The 22,043-nt window shown below is 46.7% G+C and overlaps 1 protein-coding gene across 1 annotated transcript in view; it reads left to right on the forward strand.

Annotated features, from left to right (window-relative positions):
• The window catches only part of rassf2a (Ras association domain family member 2a), a 28,162-nt gene that overhangs the window by 1,873 nt on the left and 4,246 nt on the right, over nucleotides 1–22,043 (forward strand). Inside the window, exons 2-8 of the mRNA XM_055662158.1 lie at nucleotides 3,851–3,924; nucleotides 8,390–8,465; nucleotides 11,884–12,035; nucleotides 12,996–13,090; nucleotides 13,658–13,818; nucleotides 18,384–18,485; nucleotides 20,538–20,589. Coding sequence (XP_055518133.1) covers nucleotides 3,863–3,924; nucleotides 8,390–8,465; nucleotides 11,884–12,035; nucleotides 12,996–13,090; nucleotides 13,658–13,818; nucleotides 18,384–18,485; nucleotides 20,538–20,589 — 700 coding nt within the window. The 5' untranslated portion in view covers nucleotides 3,851–3,862. The remainder of the gene's footprint in view (nucleotides 1–3,850; nucleotides 3,925–8,389; nucleotides 8,466–11,883; nucleotides 12,036–12,995; nucleotides 13,091–13,657; nucleotides 13,819–18,383; nucleotides 18,486–20,537; nucleotides 20,590–22,043) is intronic.

Raw genomic sequence — 22,043 nt, forward strand, 5'->3', positions numbered from 1 at the left:
TCCTCCCCGTCTGCTTTCCGCAAAGACCGCTCCCTCCGTAACTCCCTTGTCAATTCTACCCTCCCCTCCCTCCCCGGGCACTTTCCCATGCAACCGCAAGAGATGCTACACTTGACGAGATACACCTGCATCTCCTCCAACCTCATCTAATGCATCTGCTGCTCTAGATGTCAGCTGATCTACATTGGTGAGACCAAGCATAGGCTTGGCGATCGTTTCGCCGAAAACCTCCGCTTGGTCCGCTTTAACCAACCTGACCTCCCGGTGGCTCAGCCCTTCAACTCCACCTCCCATTCCGAATCCGACCTTGCTCCATAGATGCTGCTGTACCCGCTGAGTTTCTCCAGCACTTTTGTCTACCAACTGTGGTTGTAGTCATATTGTTCACCTCTGTGCTACATCCCCAAGGTGTGGGATGTAGCACCAACAATGGCTCGCCTTCTCAAGGGCAATGAGGGGTGGGTAGTAAATACTGACTTTGTTCTGTCTGGAAGCAGGTTAAAAAAAACATAGGAAGATCACAGAATCAGACACACACGCACACACGCACGCACACGCACACGCACACATGCACACACACACACACACACACACACACTGAATGCAAGTCCACACTAATCAATAGGGACAAAACAGCAGAAAAAGACAGGCTGCCTGCTACGTATAATGATGCCTTGTGTTCAGGCCAGGACTTCAATGTCAGGCAAGAAATGACAAATGACTTTGGGGATTCCAGCCATCAGTCGGTCCCACTCCCCCACCCTCGTGACTCTTGCTGTCCCATTTCAATGTCGTCTGATAGGCAGTGTTTGCTCAATTAATTCTGTTCCACTGAGCTGACTTGAGCAGGAGGTTTTTTTGTGGGGGTGGGTGGTAGTGATTCTGCTTTAAGGAGAAGAACACAGTCCTCTGAAAGTCCCTGGCAGATTGGGGCTGGGAGTCAGCACTGCTAAGATAGGCTTGTTCTCAGAGTCTGTGGAGGACGTGCCTTGGCTCGAATGCCAGACGCAGCTGGGACAACGGATTACAACAGCAGTCGAGCGACAGCAGTGAGGCAAGGTCGACCGTTTCCCTTAAATTATCGGAAGATGGTTGGCAAATGAGGATCTGAAAGCCTCGAGTGTTTGTCCATCTCAAACCAACTGCAAGGCTGCCACTGGTTTTGAGCCCCCCCCCCCCCCTCTCCCCCCCCCTCCCCTCCCCCCCCCCCCCCCCCCCTGCCCCCTGCCCCCTTGCCTTTTGTTCTTTCTTTTTCCAAACTAATTTATCTTTCCTTTAGTCTGGGTTGTGTGGTCTGCATAACACTTCCAGCCACGGCAGCACAGGGGAGCAAAGTGTCTCTGTCACTTGATTTGCAGGGGGTTGGGCAAATTTAAGCCAGTGTTTAAATCTCCACAAAAGCTGGAAAATTCAGATAGTTTAAAAAAACATTTTTTTTTAAATAGAAACACACAATCTGGAATATCAGTAACAGTAGCCATGAGACAACTAGATCATCTTCAGTATACATCTGGTTTGCACATGTCCTTCATGGAAGAAAATCCGCTATTCCTTTGATGTGACTGCAGGCCCAGAGCAATGTAATGGGTCCTGGCAACTCGTTCTGTTCAAGGGACTTGGGGACAGTCAATAAGAGCTGAAGATGCACACAACATGCTGGAGGAACGCAGCAGGACAGGCAGCATCTCTGGAGAGAAGGATGGCACTGAGTAATAACTCTGGCACTGGCTCTGGCCACTTAAATCAGCTGCCCTGAACATTTTATTACTGTTTTAACTTTTATTTTAATGTTGCTGTTGTTACCTGTTTTTAAACTATTCGTATTGTTTTATCTGGAACGGGATTGTTTTTTTATCGTTTTTATGTTATGCGTGAAATGTTTAAGCTTCATGTGGGATGTTCCGATATTCCCTGGGAAATTTCTTCTCATTTTGCACTGTACAACTGTTGCTTTGGAAGATGACAATAAAGGATGATGATGATGAAAAAAGGAATGGGTGACTCTTCGGGTCGAAACCCTTCCTCAGACAGAGGAGGGACAATAAGAGCTGGGCTGGTTGGCAATGTCTACTTCCCTTTCACACGTAGCTGTCTGCAGGTTAGGCTGCTCTGCGTTTATCGTTCGTGTGGATTTTGACGAGGTCCTGTCATGGGATGGCTTCTTGGTCAACACCCAACTTTTGCAACATTCAAAGAACTGCTCTTGCTGTGGCAAGGGACAGGGGGCTGAACCAACTTGTGTCAATACTTTTGCCTTGCATGGGAACAAAGAGAAATACCAGAGTGCAGAATATAGTGCTCGAACATTGTAGTTTTACAGTTACTGCAAAGAGCAGATTAAAAACAAAATCACAAGGGCCACTTTGAGGTAGGTTGAAAGATCAAGACTACATCCCTAAGCTTAGAGAGGGGTGTTGCTAGTAGGAGAAAAGCTGTTCTGTCATCTGGTGGTATGTCTACAAGCTTTTGTATCTACAGCCCAATGGGAGAGGAGTGGAAGAAGGAAAAACAATACATTTAAGCCAAAGTCAATATTAAGGCCACAGATTGCTATTATACTTGGTTGAGTTTAGAAATGCAGCATGGAAACAGGCCCTTCCGCCCACCGAGGCCGCACTGACCAGCGTTACCCCACGCATTAGTTCCGTCCTACACAATTTACAGAAGACAATTAACCCATTAACCTGCACATCTTTGGAGGTACACAAAGCTGGGGAAACTCAGCGGGTGCAGCAGCATCTATGGAGCGAAGGAAATGGGCAACGTTTCGGGCGGAAACCCTTCTTCAGACTTTGGCGAGTGGGAGCAAAGCAGAACTCCCGGAGAAACCACACATGGTCACGGGGAGAATGCACAAACTCTGTACAGACACCACCTGTGGTCAGGATCGAACCCAGTTGCTGGTCATGCAGTGAAATGTCCCCTTGACAAAGATCTATAGGCAACGGGAAGTGCAAAGCCATTGTGGAGAGGTAACTAGCCTGGATCATTTTTCTTGTGAGGTTTATGACTATGGCAAATTGCTCTCAAAATCCCAAACAACAGCTGCTGGAAATCTGAAACCAAACTGAAAATGGCATGTCGAGCAGCACCTGTGGAATGAGAAATAGTTATTATTCCTGGCTGAGCGCACTTTGTCCTTTCCATAAGTACCGCCTGACCTACAGGGTGCTTCCAGCATTCTGTTGCCCCCAATCTGACAATGTCTAGTTTCTTGCTTCTGACCCAAGTTTGCAGGATCAAGTCCTGCTCACAGCACTTGAGCACCCAAACCTGGCCATGATAGAAAGGGGTGGCTGCAGTGTAAGAGATACTGTGTTGTGTAGGAAAGAACTGCAGATGCTGGTTTGCATCGAAGATAGACACAGCGGGACAGGCAACATCCCCGGGTAGAAGGAGTGGGTGATATTTCGGGTCGAGACCCTTCTGAAAAAGGGTCTCAAACCGAAATTTCACCCATCCAGAGATACTATGTTTGACATCCTATCTGCAGATATATGCATTCATGGTGACTGGCATTATTTAAGGGACATTTTAGATATGGAGGGAAATGGATTGCATGCAGAGAGATGAGTGTTGATTGTGATATCATGTTTGGCAGAGGTTGAATGTGCAAACTCCACTGATAATGTCATTGGTCCATTGAGCAGTACAATGTAGGGCTGAGGGTGAAAGGAAAGGTTGGTGCTTGCTAAAATGGAGATCTTCAACAATGGTATCGGCTCCTGGAAGACTCATTCAGAGTTGTGATATTCGTAGAGAAAAGTCACACTGGCAGAGACCAGGGGGCTCTGTGCCCACCATTGTTTCCAACTTCTCAAAGTGCCATCTTTTGTGTCTTTCTCCCTAGAGCCTGCTCGTAATGACAGTCCCACCCATGATGGAGGACCCTGTGCGGATAGGGGAGGACAAGTACATTCCCAAGTGAGTCCCCTGGCCAGAGAGTTGGCTCGATGCTTACTGACCATGTGTTGCAGCCATTTGTATATGCGTGGGTGGTGGAACGAACAGAGGCTATAGATGGAATGTTAATCACCAGGGGTGTCATACGATGGCAGCCTCTGTCAACAATCTGTCTGTTTTGTCTTTTTGTTATTTTTGGAGTGTTTGCAAAGTATGTTTTAGGAGGTTTCTTAGTCTTTTTATGTGGGGGAGATGGGGAGGGTAAGGGGAAAAAGTTTCTCAGTCACTTCCTGGTCGAGGATACGTCCATTCTCCGAGTCAAGTCTACGTTTCCCCTCCCCCCCCCCCCCCCCCCCCCCCCCCCCCCCCGTGGCCTACCATCCGGATTGGCACGACCTTTCCTGCCAGAGACGGCGCTGCCAGAGACTTTAACATTGCAGAGTCCTGGGGTCCCTTTGCTGAGGGCCGCCAGTGTTGAATCTCCACCCAGCTCAGCCTGTAGACTTCGAGAGCCGCGGTCTTCCATAAGAAGTGGCCGTTTCGGAAACTCCAAGCCGCTGAAAATATTCTTGCATTCTGACGTCGGAGTTCTGATCATCCCAGCGAGAGGGCCTGAACATCGGGCTGCCGTAACAACGACTGCGGTGGACTCAAAAGACCCTGACCACGGGTGAACAATGAGGAAGATGACTGAAGTTTATTGCCTTCCCTCACAGGGGGAACCGTTGATTCTGCTGAATGGGGGATGTTCTATCGTGTGTAGTGTTTTTTATTTGTATGTCTGTATGGTAACTCAAATCTCACTGTACCAATTGATGCATGTGACAATGAATGTAAACTTGAACCTAATTAACAGGTTTGCTTTACCCTGGGTGGTGTTGAGCTGAGCCTGAATGTGACAGTTGCCCTTACCAAGTATCTGGATGGACATCCATAGCTGGGAATCATCTCAGCCCCAGCTACTGTAAAGTTGTTTCCTTGGATTGGAGGGATTAAGAGATGAGGTCTCGGTCTCTCACTGAGAAAGATGTGTCCCTCACAGTTGCAATGAAGAGAAACCCCTCTGTTTCTTATAATGCCTTGTTTGCAATCTTAAGAAACGTCTTATAGAAAAGTGTATTATGAAGACAATGGGTGGGGTGGGGGGTTGACAGGAAAGTTGGGGCTGGACTATCTGATTCAAAATAACAAAAAACAAATTCCAGCAAGATTTTCAAAAATCAATTATCTTGGACAGAACTGCAGATGCTGGTTAAATCGAAGGTAGACACAAAATGCTCAGCGGGTTAGGCATCATCTCTGGAGAGAAGGAATGGGTGATGTTTCGGGTCGAGGCCCTTCCTCGGACTGATGTCGGGAGGGGGCAGGACAAAGATAGAACCTAGTTGGGCACAGTAAGACTAGTGGGCAAATTGGAGGAACATCACCTCGTATTTTGCTTGAGTAGTTTACACCCCAGAGTATGAACATGGACTTCTCTAACTTCAGATAGCCTGTGCTTTCTCTCTCCATCCCCTCCCCCTTCCCAGTTATCCCACTAGTCTTACTATCTACAAAATTCTGGCGGGCATGCTACTGTTTAACGACTTTCCTTTAGATACAGTGCAGTAAAAGGCCATTCGGCCCACTGAGTCCACACTGATCAGCCATCCCTGTGTACTAGCACTTTCATACATACTGTAGGGGTTACTTACAATTTTATTGAAGCCAATTAACCTACGAACCTGCACATCTTTGGAATGTGGGAGGAAACCGGATCAGCCAGGGAGAACAGGGGGAACATGCAAACTCCGTGCAGAGAGCACCTGTATTCGGGATTGAACCTGGGTCTCTGGTGTTTGTAGGTTGGAGCTCTGACCGTGTGGAGTGTGACCTCTCCCAGGCAGTGAACACTGAAGCGGAGGGGAACAGCTGGCTCTTTGTTTAATTATAACCGGGTTAATGTCATTGTTCAAGGTTCTCTGCTCTGGGACTTGTTTTCTGTGACAGTGAGGACCAGTTCCTTAAAGCAGAGTTTGCAGTTCCCCTTTTCATTCTGAGCTCACAGTGGCATCTGTAATCACAGGCCCGTGCTTTTGAATCATGAGCTCCGTGTGACAAGCCTTTGCAAAGTACAGACTGAAAACTGATCGAGCAACTCCATAGGCTGCCCTTTGTCTGGTCCCTGACTCCATGGCAACAGTTGACATCAAAGACTTGACCGTTTCTTCTTTTAACAAATTCTTGAAACCACAAACCATTTGATATTCATGCCTTGTAATCCTGACTTTTTTTTTTTGCATGCCCATTTTAAATTGTTGTACCACTGGTGGCTGTGTCTTTACTGCTCCTGTACACCAAGCTTTGAAACTGTCTCCAAAAACCATGGCAGCTTTCCTAATATTTCCTTGGTATCTGATTCTGCCCATGTGAAATGTTTTCGATGCATTGTTGCTGTTTGAACTGGGAATCGTGGAGTAGAATAACATTTGCTGTGTGACAGGAATGAGTGGTGTGAATGGGTGCAGAAGAACACTGGGAATTAGTGGCCTTGCTGTGGTGGGAAGACCACAACTGTTTGTAGCTCAGCTAGAGTAAAGATATGTTTAACATTCAGAAGCAAAGAACTGCAGGTGCTAGATTACACCAGCACTTTGTGGCTATCTTTGGTATAACTCAGCAGGTTGGACAGCATCTCTGAAGAAAAACAATGGGTGCTGTTTTTGCTGCCATTGCTGTTCCACCATCATCCCTGCTAGGGTCCCTTTCCAGTCAACTTTGGCCAGCTCGTCCCTCATGCCTCTAAGGTCCCCATGCTCAGCTGCAAAATACTGACACATTTAATTTAATCTTCTCCTGCTCTCAAATTGCAGGTTAAATCTTGTATTGTGGTCACAATCTCCTAGTGGTTCTTTACCTCGAGTTCCCTTGTCAAATGTGGTTAATTACACAACATTACACTCAGAATTGCCTTTCCCCTGGTCGACTTCACTACAAGCTGCTCAAAGAAACCACCGTGGAGGCACTGTGCAAATTCCTTTTCTTGGGGTCCAATACCAACTTGATCTTCCCAGTCTACCCATTGCATTGCCTTTCTTGCATGCCATCATCTACAGCACTTTGTTGCTTCCACCTATCACCCAACCTCTGTTACTATGTCCACCCATCCCTCCTATCAGTCCCTCAGCTGGGATCCATTTGCACCTCCCCTTACTACTTTATACTGGCCATCTCCCCTCGGCTTTTTCAGTCCACATTAAGGCCCAGGACCCAACATGTTGTCCGTCCATCCCCCTCCACAAATGATGCTCACACATAGATCCTTCCTCCAGCTGGCATGGGTTTTTTTCTGGATGCATGTTCTGACCCAAAACTTTACTATTCCAGAGATGCTGCCTGATCTGCTGAGTTATTCTTTTTTTTTTTCAATGGGCTGGCAATTTGTTTGCTCTTGCTGCATTCAAGGCACCACATGAATACAATGTGTTATTGTCTATGCGTGAACAAAACTACCCTGTCAACTCTCCAGGCTAAATAATTGGGTGCAGAGCAGTATGTGCTGGATGTACAAATCTTCTGTTCCCTTCTCTCCAGTGACGCTTCCTGTTTTGAGTTAATCCAGCATTTTCTATCTACCTGTTTGTTCACTTCTGCAGTCGGTTACATTGTGCTTCATATGGTTAGTAGTGAAGCTGGGATGTGTGCTGCTATACTTTGGGATGCGAAAGACAAAAGAACTAACAGTGTGGAATAATGTTGGCGTGTTGTTGAGATGATGGTATGAACAGTTTTAAAATTGGGGGTGAATGTTGAAATAGAAGCATTTCCTCGACTGTATTTGGTGTCATCTGGAGACCCAGGGTCCATGGGGAAATGGGTCTGACACTGACAATTAAAGGGGTACATACATTTCCAATGATGCTGTCTCTATCCAAGCCTCTGGTTGTCCCAAAGTACTATCCAAGCACTGACACTTCTTGTTATAATGTAATACACCACCCAAGTTGCACAGAGCAAGCATTTACATAATAATTCAATAATGGCAAGCTTTATTTTTTAATTGTGGTGCCGGTTGGACAAATATTAGCCAGGGCACCAGGGTGTACTCTAGATGTGTTCCGTGGAAGTGTTATGATTCATTTACTTTGTTCTGAGATGCACACCAGGGCCACAACTTTGCTCCTCGGAGGCACTGCTGATGGTGTTGCACTCCCTCTGTTCTGCACAGTTAATGCCTGGTCTCTGGAGAGTAACGTTACTCTTGGTAGGGAGGCTGGCATTTGCTGACACCGCTGCTGGGAGACGGTGGTTGTGCCCAATGGTATGAACACTGAATTCTCCAACTTTGGGTAACTCTCTTCACCACCCCCTCCTTCTCTCTGTGCCTCACAAGGTGTACATCCAATACGACAATCGTGGTCACGGGGATATAACCACAAGATCTGGGACTGTAATTTAGAACCTAAGTTAATAAGCAAATAAGGTTACTATTTCTTCTCATTCCTAGGAAGGAGCTCCTGGGCCACTTGAAGATGTACAACTATTACCATGAGGGACAGACAGCTCAGCTCCGTCACAGGGAGGTAAGCTCTCAGCACGGTTCGCCCTCTCCCAGCTAATAATGGTCTATTCTACATTTTCCTTCATTGCATCTCTTTTTATCTTTTACACTTTATCTCCAACTCCCTCTCCCCTGAATTCAGTTTGAAGACATAGAAACATAGAAATTAGGTGCAGGAGTAGGCCATTCGGCCCTTCCAGCCTGCACCGCCATTCAATATGATCATGGCTGATCATCCAACTCGGTATCCCGTACCTGCCTTCTCTCCATACCCCCTGATCCCCTTAGCCACAAGGGCCACATCTAACTCCCTCTTAAATATAGCCAATGAACTGGCCTCAACTACCCTCTGTGGCAGAGAGTTCCAGAGATTCACCACTCTGTGTGAAAAAAGTTCTTCTCATCTCAGTTTTAAAGGATTTCCCTCTTATCCTTAAGCTGTGACCCCTTGTCCTGGACTTCCCTAACATCGGGAACAATCTTCCTGCATCTAGCCTGTCCAATCCCTTAAGAATTTTGTAAGTTTCTATAAGATCCCCTCTCAATCTCCTAAATTCTAGAGAGTATAAACCAAGTCTATCCAGTCTTTCTTCATAACAGTCCTGACATCCCAGGAATCAGTCTCGACCCGAAAGACGCGTCTCGACCCGAAACGTCACCCGTTCCTTTTATCCAGAGATGCTGCCTGTCCCGCTGAGTTACTCCAGCATTTAGTGTCTATCTTTAAATGCAAGGGGGACTGGATTGATGACCGTGAGGTGTGGTATTTAACCTGCATTTGCACACTTGGTGAATCTTTGCACTTCATTCATTTAGTTTAGAGATACAGAGTGGAAACAGACTCTCCGGGTCAGCGCCGATGAACAATCCCCATCCACTAACATTATCTTACACACTAGGGACAATTTACAATTTTACCAAGCCAATGAGCCTTCAAACCTGTACATCTTTGGAGTATGGGAAGAAACCAGAGCACCTGGAGAAAACTCACACGGGTCATGGGGAGAACGTACTAACTCTGTATAGACAGCACCCTTAGTCGGGATCGAATCCGCGTGTAAGGCAGGAACCCGACCACACCACCATGCTGCCTATTGGCCTTGTCAGCAGTGCCTAGTATGACCAATTCTTAAATTCCCTTGAAATTTTGGTTAATGAAGACGATGAACATAGTCCTCCCACGGGCACCTCTCAAAGTGAGTGAGTGACTCCTAACTGTCTCAGTGGTTCAGAGGGAACTGCGCACACAGTGTGAATGGATATAGAAGAGAAAATCGGCACGCTGGTGGAATGGGGGTTGGGTGAGGGACGGTAATGAAATTTAATGCATATAAATATGGTGTTAATTTAATTCTTCGGGAAGCATAGAAGGGGGAGAAACTAAATGGCCCAATTCCAAATGGAGGTACAAGAGAGGTCGTGGGATATAGAGGAGGCAAAGCTGCAGATGTTAGGATCTTCAGCAAAACTAAAGTGCTGGAGAAACTCGGTGGGTTAGGTAGCATCTGTGGAGGTAATAGACAGATTACTCTTCAGTCAACAGTCCATTCCCTCCACAGATGCTGCCTTGCCTGCTGTGTTCCTGAACACTTTGATTATTGAAAATGTGTTTTTATTTATTTTTAACCACTCTACATATAGAAAGTAGGTGAAAGAGCACCTTGGCTTTGGGAATAGTGGCAAACGCAAGTGAGTCATGGCCATCCTTTATGAAATGCTGGTTTGGCTTCAACTGGGGTATTGTGCCCAGTTCAGGGCACCACACTTGGCCTCCTTCAGTGTTAAGCCAGGATCCAAGGAAAGGGTTACAAAGCTTGGCCAATTAATTGATGAACTGAGCAAAAAAAAAGGCTTCCTGTTCACTGTGCTGCTGACATGCATCTTGTGAATTTGTGGTGGTTTCTATTTTAAACATGCTGCCTGCGGTGAAAAGCAGAACAAGCAGCTTCAAGCCACTGACGACTTTGCCCAAACCTCTCAGATCCATGCTGCCTCGCCTACTATGGGTACAAACCAGGCTACCAACGTCCTATCTAACTGCACCCCTCCCTCCCCATTCCTGTGAAAAACTGAACATTGAATTCTCCCAATTTTGTTAGCCCCTGCTGTCTCCTTCCCTTCCTATCTCTCCCTCAGGAATCGGGCTTCTCATCCTCCTTTTTCCTTTCTTCTTTCCCCCCCCCTCCCTCCTCCCCCATCAGTCTGAAGAAGGATTTCGGCCCGAAACATTGCCTATTTCCATTGCTCCATAGATGCTGCTGCATCCACTGAGTTTCTCCAGCATTTTTGTCTACCTTTGATTTTCCAGCATCTGCAGTTCCTTCTTAAATACCAACTCTCCCATCCTGGGCAGTCTCCCTGGCACCAGATTTTCCCTATGTATATATGTGTGTGTGTGTATATGTGTGTGTATATATATATATACGAAGGAGATAGGTAATGGGAATATATATATATATTCCCATTACCTATCTCCTTCGCTCCATAGATGCTGCTGCACCCGCTGAGTTTCTCCAGCACTTTTGTCTACCAGATTTTCCTTGCCTCTCTCCCCCTTTCTCTCTTCCCCCCCCCCCCCCCCCCCCCCCCCCCCCCCCCCCCCCCACCCCCCCCCCCCCCCTTCTCCCCCCCCCCCCCCCCCCCCCCCCCCCCCCCCCCCCCCCCCCCCCCCCCCCCATCTCTCACCCCCTTCTCAAATTACTACCTATGATGGTAACTTTAACAATTCAAGTCGGCAGCTCAGTGGTAAAGCTGCTACCTCACAGCACTGGAGACCCAGGTTCGATCATGACCACAACTGCTGCCTGTGTGGAGTTTGCACGTTCTCCCCTGTGACTAGATTGGGTTTTCTTCGGGTGCTCCAGTTTCCTCCTACATCTTAAAGACGTGCAGCTTTGTAGGTCAATTGACCTCTAAATTGCATTTGCTGTTTGGGGAGTGGATGGAAAAAGTGGGATAGCATAGTGTGAATAGTCAATGTGGACTTGCTGGACCAAAGGGCTTGTTTTCACACTATATCTAACCTCCGTCTATGCATTGAATTAAGAAAACTGAGACACTCTCTTATTCTTGCAAAATCTTCCAGGGGCTGCTGGAGACAATGTGTCAACACTATTCTCATGCCTTCTCCCTGTAACCTTCAACACCCTTGCTAATCATGAACCTATCAATCTCCGCCAAAAATACCCTCTGACTTGGCCTCCACCACTGTCAGTAGCAATGAATTCCACAGTTTCACCACCCTCTGGCAAAATAAATTCCTCCTCTCCATTCTAAAGGTGCCCTTTTAATCTGAGGCTGTGCCCTCTGGTACTAGACCCGTCATCCTAAATCCAGTGAGTACAGGCCCAGAGCATCAAATGCTCCTAGTGCCTCAGTCCAGTTGGTGATTCTCTGAAAATGAGTATTGTGGAAACAAAGAATGTGCTCTTCACCATCAGGAGGAGGAGGAGCTGATCATTGAGGGTCTCCTGAATATCTCGTGGGGCCTGCGGAGGCCAATCCGGTTACAGATGCAGGACGACAACGAGCGAATCCGGCCCCCGCCCTCTTCAACCTCCTGGCACTCTGGGTGCAGCGTGGAAACGCAGAGGTAGGTGTTCAACAACGGTGGCGCAGTTGTAGAGTTGCTGCCCCACAGAGCTGGAGACATAGAAACATAGAAACTAGGTGCAGGAGTAGGCCATTCCCCTTCGAGCCTGCGCCGCCATTCAATATGATCATGGCTGATCATCCAACTCGGTATCCCGTACCTGCCTTCTCTCCATACCCTCTGATCCCCTTAGCCACAAGGGCCACATCTAACTCCCTCTTAAATATAGCCAATGAACTGGCCTCGACTACCCTCTGCAGCAGAGAGTTCCAGAGATTCACCACTCTCTGTGTGAAAAAAGTTCTTCTCATCTCGGTTTTAAAGGATTTCCCCCTTATCCTTAAGCTGTGACCCCTTATCCTGGACTTCCCCAACATCGGGAACAATCTTCCTGCATCTAGCCTGTCCAACCCCTTAAGAATTTTGTACGTTTCTATAAGACCCCCTCTCAATCTCCTAAATTCTAGAGAGTATAAACCAAGTCTATCCAGTCTTTCTTCATAAGACAGTCCTGACATCCCAGGAATCAGTCTGGTGAACCTTCTCTGCACTCCCTCTATGGCAATAATGTCCCTCCTGGGAGACCTGGGTTCAATCCGGACTGTGGGTGCTGTCTGTACGCAGTTTGTACATTCTCCCTGGGACCACGTGCGTTTTCTCCGGGTGCTTGGGTTTCCTCCCGCACTCCAAAGACGTTAATTGGCTTCTGGAAATTGACCCTAGTGTTTAGGATGGTACAATTCGATCGCTGGTTGGCATTGAATTGGTGATCCGAAGGGCCTGTTTCCGTGCTGTATCTCTAAGGTGGGGTGGGGGGTGGTAGGAGAAGAGTCTGTTCCTTTCTGGGCCTGGAAGGGCAGCAACAGAAGGTGTGGGTTGGTTTTGTGGTTTATTGAACTCCAGATCCTGGCCGGCTGTTTGAATCATTGGTTTCCTTCTCTTTGCTTTCCTGTCCCTCAGGCCAACTAAGTTGACGTGGGTGCTGCCAGACATCAAGGTGGACGAGTCTGAGAGTCCACCTGAGACCAGTGGTTCTACTGCACCTGATGATGCTGGTAAGCCTGCTCGCCATGCAGCGGATGCATTGGGTCAACTTGCCATTCACACCCTGGACATCATGAGTGATCATAAGTGATGGGAACAGAAATAGGCCATTTGGCCCATTAAATCAACTCTGCCATTGAACCATGGCTGACATATCCCTCCCTCCTAACCCCATTCTCCTGCCTTCTCCCCATAACCTCTGACACCTGCGATGTCCTTGATGTTTAATCTGGTTCCTGCAGTTAAATTTGGTTTAGAGATGCAGCATGTAAACGAGTCTTTCAACCCACCAAGTCCACACTGACCATTAATCACCAATTGACACTTGTTCTCTATTATCCCCTATCTGATCCACACCCTACACGCTGGTGGTAATTTAACCTGCCAACCCATGCGGGCCAGCAGAGGGCCTGGTTCCATGCTGAATATCACTGGTGAGGTGGTGACCAAAACTGAACTCCATACTCTAAATGTGGCCTCACCAATGTCTTGGACTGCAACACGACTTCTCTACTCTGACGGATGAAAACGCTCTGTACACTCTGAGCCAGTGAAAGCCGACTCTGTTGCTTCACCAGATGCGCAAGACAGCGGCTCCACTGACCTGTGCAGCTCGCAGCTCATGCGGACAAAGAGCGACGCTGGCGTCCTCCGGAGGGACAAGTTACGGACGGCGGGTGACCAGCGGAGGATCAGACGCCACCGGTTCTCCATCAACGGCCACTTCTACAACCACAAGGTAACGGTGCCTCTCCCTGCAATTACAGCTGTCCCTCATTGTTCACTGAGCACAGGGCCATCTGAAACTGAGCTGCCTCTTGACTTGTGAGTTCTTGGAGTCTTTAGCCTGTCTGCAAATATCATCCTTCTGAGAAAGTCTTTGACATGATACATTAACTTTTCTTTTTTTTTCTACAGGTGCTGAGTGTTGCGATGGTTTTCTATTTGTGTTTGCTTTCTTTTTAAACCCTTGTCTGTTTCATTACACTTTTTTTGGCCCTCATTGTAGGGTCCTGCCAACTAATTTGCAGATCTTGGGAGATTACAGCACATCATACATAGATGAAGTCTCCAGCTCAATTACTGGGCTGCCTTGATGGGGAAACATTAGATGTGCCGAATGTGTTAGAAGTTTAAGGTGTCTCCACAGATGCTACCTGACCCGCTGAGTTCCTCCAGCAGGTTGATTTGCTCAAGATTCCAACATCTGCGATTCCTTGGGTCTCCAAATTAAAATTGTGACATGGCACTTGCTTATGCTCACTATTCCATGAAGAAAGTCCACCTGGAGTGGTGTACGGTCTTGGTGATATTGGAACAGGATGAGGCAATTTGACCCTCCATACCTCCTCCAGCCAGCTGTACCATGCATGCCCTAACTTTCACCCCTTAGCAACTGACAACTTTGTGCTGGTATTGATGATAAAATTGCAATGGATTAAGATGTTTTAGCTATAGTAGGGGATTCAAGAATCAAAGGCCCAGAATAAAGAACCACAGGACATAAATGTTAGGGGGGGGAGATTTAATAGGAACCTGAAGGGATAACATTAGGGGGAACCTGAGGGGACACAGTTGTAAGGGGAGGGTGGTGGGGGGTGGAAGCTGTGGAAGAGATTTAGTAGGAACCTGAGGGGTAACATTATAACACAAAGGGTGATGGGTATATGGATCAAGATGCCAGATGACATAGTTGAGGCACGTACTATCGCAACGTTTAAAACATTTAGACGGGTATTTGGATACCACAGGTTTAGAGGGGTATGGGCCAAACGCAGGAAGGTGGGACTAGTGCAGATGGGACATGTTGGCTGGTGTGGGCAAGTTTCCAGTCTGTCAACTCCGAGTAGCCGTGGAAGAGTTCCACATTTCCACCACCCTCTGTTTCCTAACCACTTCTGTGAATATTTTTGTTCTACTGTGCTGCATTGTTCTGGTGCCAGCCAATGGGGAAGTGCGCCAGTCACCATTGATTGCCATCAGTTTATGAAGGGCATGTGCTTCACCGGAGTGGTTAATCCTGGCAAGTGCTGCCACCCTCTGGAGGAAACTAGTACATGTAAGGCATTGGAACTGGGTTAGAGACTGAATTGTTTTTCACTTCAGACACTTCTTGACCTGGAAGAGGAACCACAGGTGTTTTCTCTCAGGGGCAGAGTCTAGGACTCTACACATTGATGGAGAGAAGCTGGGAGAATGTTTGAGTCTGAAAAGTAATTGAACTGAAATGTTGGCACAAAGTCGAATAATTCAGCGGGTCAGGCTGCACCTCTCCAGAGACTCGCTCCAGACTCGCTGAGTTACTCCAGCACCCATTGTAACTAGGACCCGCAGTTCCTGGTTTCTGACCTGAAATGTTAACTGTTTGCCACTTCACAGATGCAGTCTAATCAGCTGAGTAGTTCTGGCAACCTATTTCATTTCAGATAACTGGCTTCTGCAGTTTTTGCTTGACAATATACAGTAAATGCAAGCTATTGTTTTAGTTTGAGATGTTGAAGGCTCTTCTGCATTGCTCTTGGGCACACTATCTGACTGCATCCACACCATATAACAATTACAGCACGGAAACAGGCCACCTCGGCCCTTCTAGTCCGTGCCGAACACGTATTCTCCTCTAGTCCCATGTACCTGCACTCAGACCATAACATAGAAACATAGAAATTAGGTGCAGGAGTAGGCCATTCGGCCCTTCGAGCCTGCACCGCCATTCAATATGATCATGGCTGATCATCCAACTCAGTATCCCGTACCTGCCTTCTCTCCATACCCCCTGATCCCCTTAGCCACAAGGGCCACATCTAACTCCCTCTTAAATATAGCCAATGAACTGGCCTCAACTACCCTCTGTGGCAGAGAGTTCCAGAGATTCACCACTCTGTGTGAAAAGTTCTTCTAATCTCGGTTTTAAAGGATTTCCCCTTTATTCTTAAGCTGTGACCCCCTTGTCCTGGACTTCCCCAACATCGGGAACAATCTTCCTGCATCTAGCCTGTCCAACCCCTTAAGAATTTTGTAAGTTTCTATAAGATCCCCTCTCAATCTTCTAAATTCTAGAGAGTATAAACCAAGTCTATCCAGTCTTTCTTCATAAGACAGTCCTGACATCCCAGGAATCAGCCTGGTGAACCGTCTCTGCACTCCCTCTATGGCAATAATGTCCTTCCTCAGATTTGGAGACCAAAACTGTACGCAATACTCCAGGTGTGGTCTCACCAAGACCCTGTACAACTGCAGTAGAACCTCTCTGCTCCTATACTCAAATCCTTTTGCAATGAAAGCTAACATACCATTCGCTTTCTTTACTGCCTGCTGCCCCTGCATGCCTACCTTCAATGACTGGTGTACCATGACACCCAGGTCTCGCTGCATCTCCCCCGTTCCCAATCGGCCACCATTTAGATAATAGTCTGCTTTCCTGTTTTTGCCACCAAAATGGATAACCTCACATTTATCCACATTATACTGCATCTGCCAAACATTTGCCCACTCACCCAGCCTATCCAAGTCACCCTGCAGTCTCCTAGCATCCTCCTCACAGCTAACACTGCCCCCCAGCTTAGTGTCATCCGCAAACTTGGAGATATTGCCTTCAATTCCCTCATTCAGATCATTAATATGTATTGTAAATAGCTGGGGTCCCAGTACTGAGCCTTGCGGTACCCCACTAGTCACTACCTGCCATTGTGAAAAGGACCCGTTTACTCCTACTCTTTGCTTCCTGTTTGCCAGCCAGTTCTCTATCCACATCAATACTGAACCCCCAATGCCTTGTGCTTGAAGTTTGTATACTAATCTCTTATGTGGGACCTTGTCGAAAGCCTTCTGGAAGTCCAGATACACCACATCCACTGGTTCTCCCCTATCCACACTACTAGTTACATCCTCGAAAAAATCTATAAGATTCGTCAGACATGATTTACCTTTCGTAAATCCATGCTGACTTTGTCCAATGATTTCACCACTTTCCAAATGTGCTGCTATCCCATCTTTAATAACTGACTCTAGCAGTTTCCCCACTACCGATGTTAGACTAACTGGTCTGTAATTCCCCATTTTCTCTCTCCCTACCTTCTTAAAAAGTGGGGTTACATTTGCTACCCGCCAATCTTCAGGAACTACTCCAGAATCTAAAGAGTTTTGAAAGATTATTACTAATGCATCCACTATTTCTGGAGCTACTTCCTTAAGTACTCTGGGATGCAGCCTATCTGGCCTGGGGATTTATCGGCCTTTAATCCATTCAATTTACCCAACACCACTTCCCAGCTAACCTGGATTTCACTCAATTCCCCCAACTCCTTTGACCCGCGGTCCCCTGCTATTTCCGGCAAATTATTTATGTCTTCCTTAGTGACCTTCCATTCCTTTCCTGTCCATATACCTATCCAATTTATTTTTAAATGATAAAATCGAACCTGCCTCCACCACCTCCACTGGAAGCTCATTCCACACAGCTACCACTCTCTGAGTAAAGAAGTTCCCCCTCGTGTTGCCCCTAAACTTCTGTCCCTTAATTCTCAAGTCATGTCTTCTTGTTTGAATCTTCCCTACTCTCAGTGGGAAAAGCTTATCCATCTCAACTCTGTCTATCCCTCTCATCATTTTAAAGACCTCTATCAAGTCCCCCGCCCCCCTCAACCTTCTGCGCTCCAAAGAATAAAGACCTAACTTGTTCAACCTTTCTCTGTAACTTAGTTGCTGAAACCCAGGCAACATTCTAGTAAATCTCCTCTGTACCCTCTCTATTTTGTTGACATCCTCCCTATAATTAGGCGACCAAAATTGTACACCATACTCCAGAATTGGCCTCACCAATGCCTTGTGCAATTTTAACATTACATCCCAACTTCTATACTCATCATTCATGATGATTCCAGCAGGCTCGTCTGTAACTAGGTGCTTTGTGGGGCAGCACAGCGGTAGGGTTGTTTTACTGCACCAGAGACCTAGGTTTGATCCTGATTTGGTGTTGTTTGATCTAGTTTTGGTGCTGTCCTTGCCGAATTTGTACATTCTCTCTGACTGCATGGGGTTTGCTCCAGGTTCCTCCCACACTCAAGACGTAAGGGTTTGTAGGTTAATTAGCTTCAGTAAAATAGTAAATTGTCCCTAGTGTGAAAGATAGTGCTGGTGTTTGGGGATTGTTGGTTGGCGCAGATTAGGTGGGCTGAAGTTTGTGTTGTATGTCCCTTAAGTGTGCAAGTGGTAACTGATGCTCAGACAGGGTTGGCATAGTGTGATCTGCCAGCTGGAAGTGTGCGTCTCCTTCACAAAGCCTCTCTTGGAACTTTTCTTTTGCAGACGTCTGTCTTCACCCCGGCTTTTGGCTCTATAACCAACGTCCGTGTCAACAGCACCATGAGCACTGTTCAGGTTCTCAACCTCCTCCTCAACAAGTTTAAGGTAAGCTCGTTGATCAGGCTGTAAACTGAGACTTTGTCTATATTGGCGAGACGCACTATTCCCTTTTTTCCTGAGACTCCTGAAGCCACTGCTGGCTGTTTAACATCATCTGCCTCCATTCTCCATGAACTCTTGCCTATTCTGTACCCCACTGCTTGTATCCAATCCTATTTGTTTTCTTAATCCTGCTAATTTCCTGACGAGTGGGGAACAACCAAGCAGTGCGTACACTTCCCTTACAATTGTCTATAGACAACACCACAATTTTCCATGCATAGACAACAGACCAAGTATTGATTAGTGGGATTGGCATATAAAGTATATTTATGGTGATCATGGACATAGTGGGCAAAGGTGTGCTGTGTGATTCCAAGACATGATTGGTCAGTTTATTATCACGTGCACCGATGTACAGTAAAACGCTTTTTGTTGCATGCTAACCAGCCAGTGGAAAGACAATACATGATTACAATCTATCTATTTGCAATGTGTAGATGCACTGTCATTCTCTTTACATGCAAGGTAAAGTCAACAAAGTCTGATCAAGTTCTTGCATCCGCTGCTCTAGATGTCAGCTGATCTACATTGGTGAGATCAAGCGGAGGCTTGGCGATTGTTTCGCCGAACACCTCCGCTCGGTCCGCATTACCCAACTTAACCTCCCGGTGGCTCAGCACTTAAAACTCCCCGTCCCATTCCGTATCTGACCTCTCTGTCCCGGATCTCTTCCATGGCCAGAGCAAGCACCACCGGAAATTGGGGGAACAGCACCTTGTATTCCGCTTGGGAAGTCTGCATCCTGGAGGCATGAATATTGAATTCTCCCAATTTAGTTAGGCCTTGCTGCCCCCCCACCTTTCCTATCCCTCCCTCAGCCCTCGGGCTCCTCCTCGGGCTTTCCTACTTTTTCCCCCCCCCCCCCCCCCCCCCCCCCCCCCCCCCCCCCCCCCCCCCCCCCCCCCATCAGTCTGAAGAAGGGTTTTGGCCCGAAACGTCACCTATATCTTTCACTCCATAGATGCTGCTGCACCCGCTGAGTTTCTCCAGCATTTTTATGTACCTCTGATCAAGGATAGTCTGAGGGTTATCACAGAAGTAAATTGTGGTTCAGCACTGCTCTCTGGCTGTGGTAGGATGCTTCACTCTTAAATGGCTACCTTTTTATTTTGAAACTTTTCTTTGTCCTGTTCCTCAACCAGGGAACCATCTCTACTGCACGTGGCATAGTGATCCTTTGATTTTGTAACTTGCACTTCAATCTTTCTCATTCTTTTTAAAATCTGGAGAATACAGGCATCTGTTCTCCTCCATGACGAGCTACCGGCCAGGAGCCAGTTTGGTGAACCTTCAATGCACTCGCAACAAAAACAGTATATCCTTTGAGGAATATATAAAGATGGCAAATTACTTCCACCATTAAGGCGATCTACAGGAAAGGCGGCCAATATTGTGTAAGACCCACATCACCATGGCCACGCTCTCTTCTCACCACAACCATCAGAACTAAGATGGAAGAGTCTGAGAACTGCTACCTCCAGAATAATAACTTCTTTCATTGAAAGCATCAGGTTCCTAAACCAGCCTGCGCAACCTTATCTCAACATCAAACCACTACAGACTTTGCACTGCTTTAGTTGCTCTACATACTTTGGTTTTTGCACTAACACAGTCCAGATCACTAGAATAACTAATCATTTAATGTATTTATTTTGGTGCTGTTGCATCTAATGTGATCAGGATTAGAACGGATGTCAAGGGTTATGGGGAGAAGGCAGGAAAATGCGATTTGGAGGCAGAGATCAGCCATGATAGAATGGCAGAGTAGACTCTATGGGCCGAATGGCTTAATATATTCTACTCTTATAACTTGTGAAACTGCAGTCATTCTGTTTCATTTCCATTGCATATGACCATAAAACACTCTTGCCTCCAAGTAAGAAAATAAAAACAGCTCCAGTTAGTCTTGTAGACCCTCTACAAATGCAAATATTTATGAATGTGACGAAGAAAATGATTTTGGTTGGAAACAACAGTCTCTCTATTTGTTTTCAGATTGAAAACAGCTCTGATGAGTTTGCACTTTATGTTGTTCACGCCAGTGAAGGTGAGTAGGTGGATGATGTTTGTGCCGTCTGAACAAATGTCTTCTAATAGCACAAGTATTTATGCTGGTAAACACATTCCCAGAGACTGAAGTGGTGGTTATTATGTAGAATATACATAGGGGGTTCAGTATTGATGTGGATAGAGAACTGGCTGGCAAACAGGAAGCAAAGAGTAGGAGTAAACGGGTCCTTTTCACAATGGCAGGCAGTGACTAGTGGGGTACCGCAAGGCTCAGTGCTGGGACCCCAGCTATTTACAATATATATTAATGATCTGGATGAGGGAATTGAAGGCAATATCTCCAAGTTTGCGGATGACACTAAGCTGGGGGGCAGTGTTAGCTGTGAGGAGGATGCTAGGAGACTGCAAGGTGACTTGGATAGGCTGGGTGAGTGGGCAAATGTTTGGCAGATGCAGTACAATGTGGATAAATGTGAGGTTATCCATTTTGGTGGCAAAAACAGGAAAGCAGACTATTATCTAAATGGTGGCCGATTGGGAATGGGGGAGATGCAGCGAGACCTGGGTGTCATGGTACACCAATCATTGAAGGTAGGCATGCAGGTGCAGCAGGCAGTAAACAAAGCGAATGGTATGTTGGCTTTCATAGCAAGATGATTTGAGTATAGGAGCAGGGAGGTTCTACTGCAGTTGTACAGGGTCTTGGTGAGACCACACCTGGAGTATTGCATACAGTTTTGGTCTCCAAATCTGAGGAAGGACATTATTGCCATAGAGGGAGTGCAGAGAAGGTTCACCAGACTGATTCCTGGGATGTCATGACTGTCTTATGAAGAAAGACTGGATAGACTTGGTTTATACTCTCTAGAATTTAGGAGATTGAGAGGGTATCTTATAGAAACCTACAAAATTCTTAAGGGGTTGGACAGGCTAGATGCAGGAAGATTGTTCCTGATGTTGGGGGAAGTCCAGGACAAGGGGTCACAGCTTAAGGATAAGGGGGAAATCCTTTAAAACCGAGATGAGGAGAACTTTTTTCACACAGAGTAGTGAATCTCTGGAACTCTCTGCCGCAGAGGGCAGTCGAGGCCAGTTCATTGGCTATATTTAAGAGGGAGTTAGATGTGGCCCTTGTGGCTAAGGGGATCAGAGGGTATGGAGAGAAGGCAGGTACGGGATACTGAGTTGGATGATCAGCCATGATCATATTGAATGGCGGTGCAGGCTCGAAGGGCCGAATGGCCTACTCCTGCACCTAATTTCTATGTTTCTATGAGCTTTCAGTCGAGAGTGGTGCAGTTAGGACAAATGCTGCCTCTTAGTGCAATCTGTAAAATAAAACATCTTAGTCTCCATCTTAGAAACATAGATACTAGTGGCTGTAAATCACCCCCCAAGTGTGGAAATTGGTGGTTAATGGTTATGTGGACAAATAAAATTGGATTAGTGTGAATGAGTACTGGATAGCTGGAGTGGAAAATGGGTGCGAGT

This window comes from Leucoraja erinacea, chromosome 35 (genome assembly GCF_028641065.1).
Source record: "Leucoraja erinacea ecotype New England chromosome 35, Leri_hhj_1, whole genome shotgun sequence".
NCBI lineage: Eukaryota > Metazoa > Chordata > Chondrichthyes > Rajiformes > Rajidae > Leucoraja > Leucoraja erinaceus.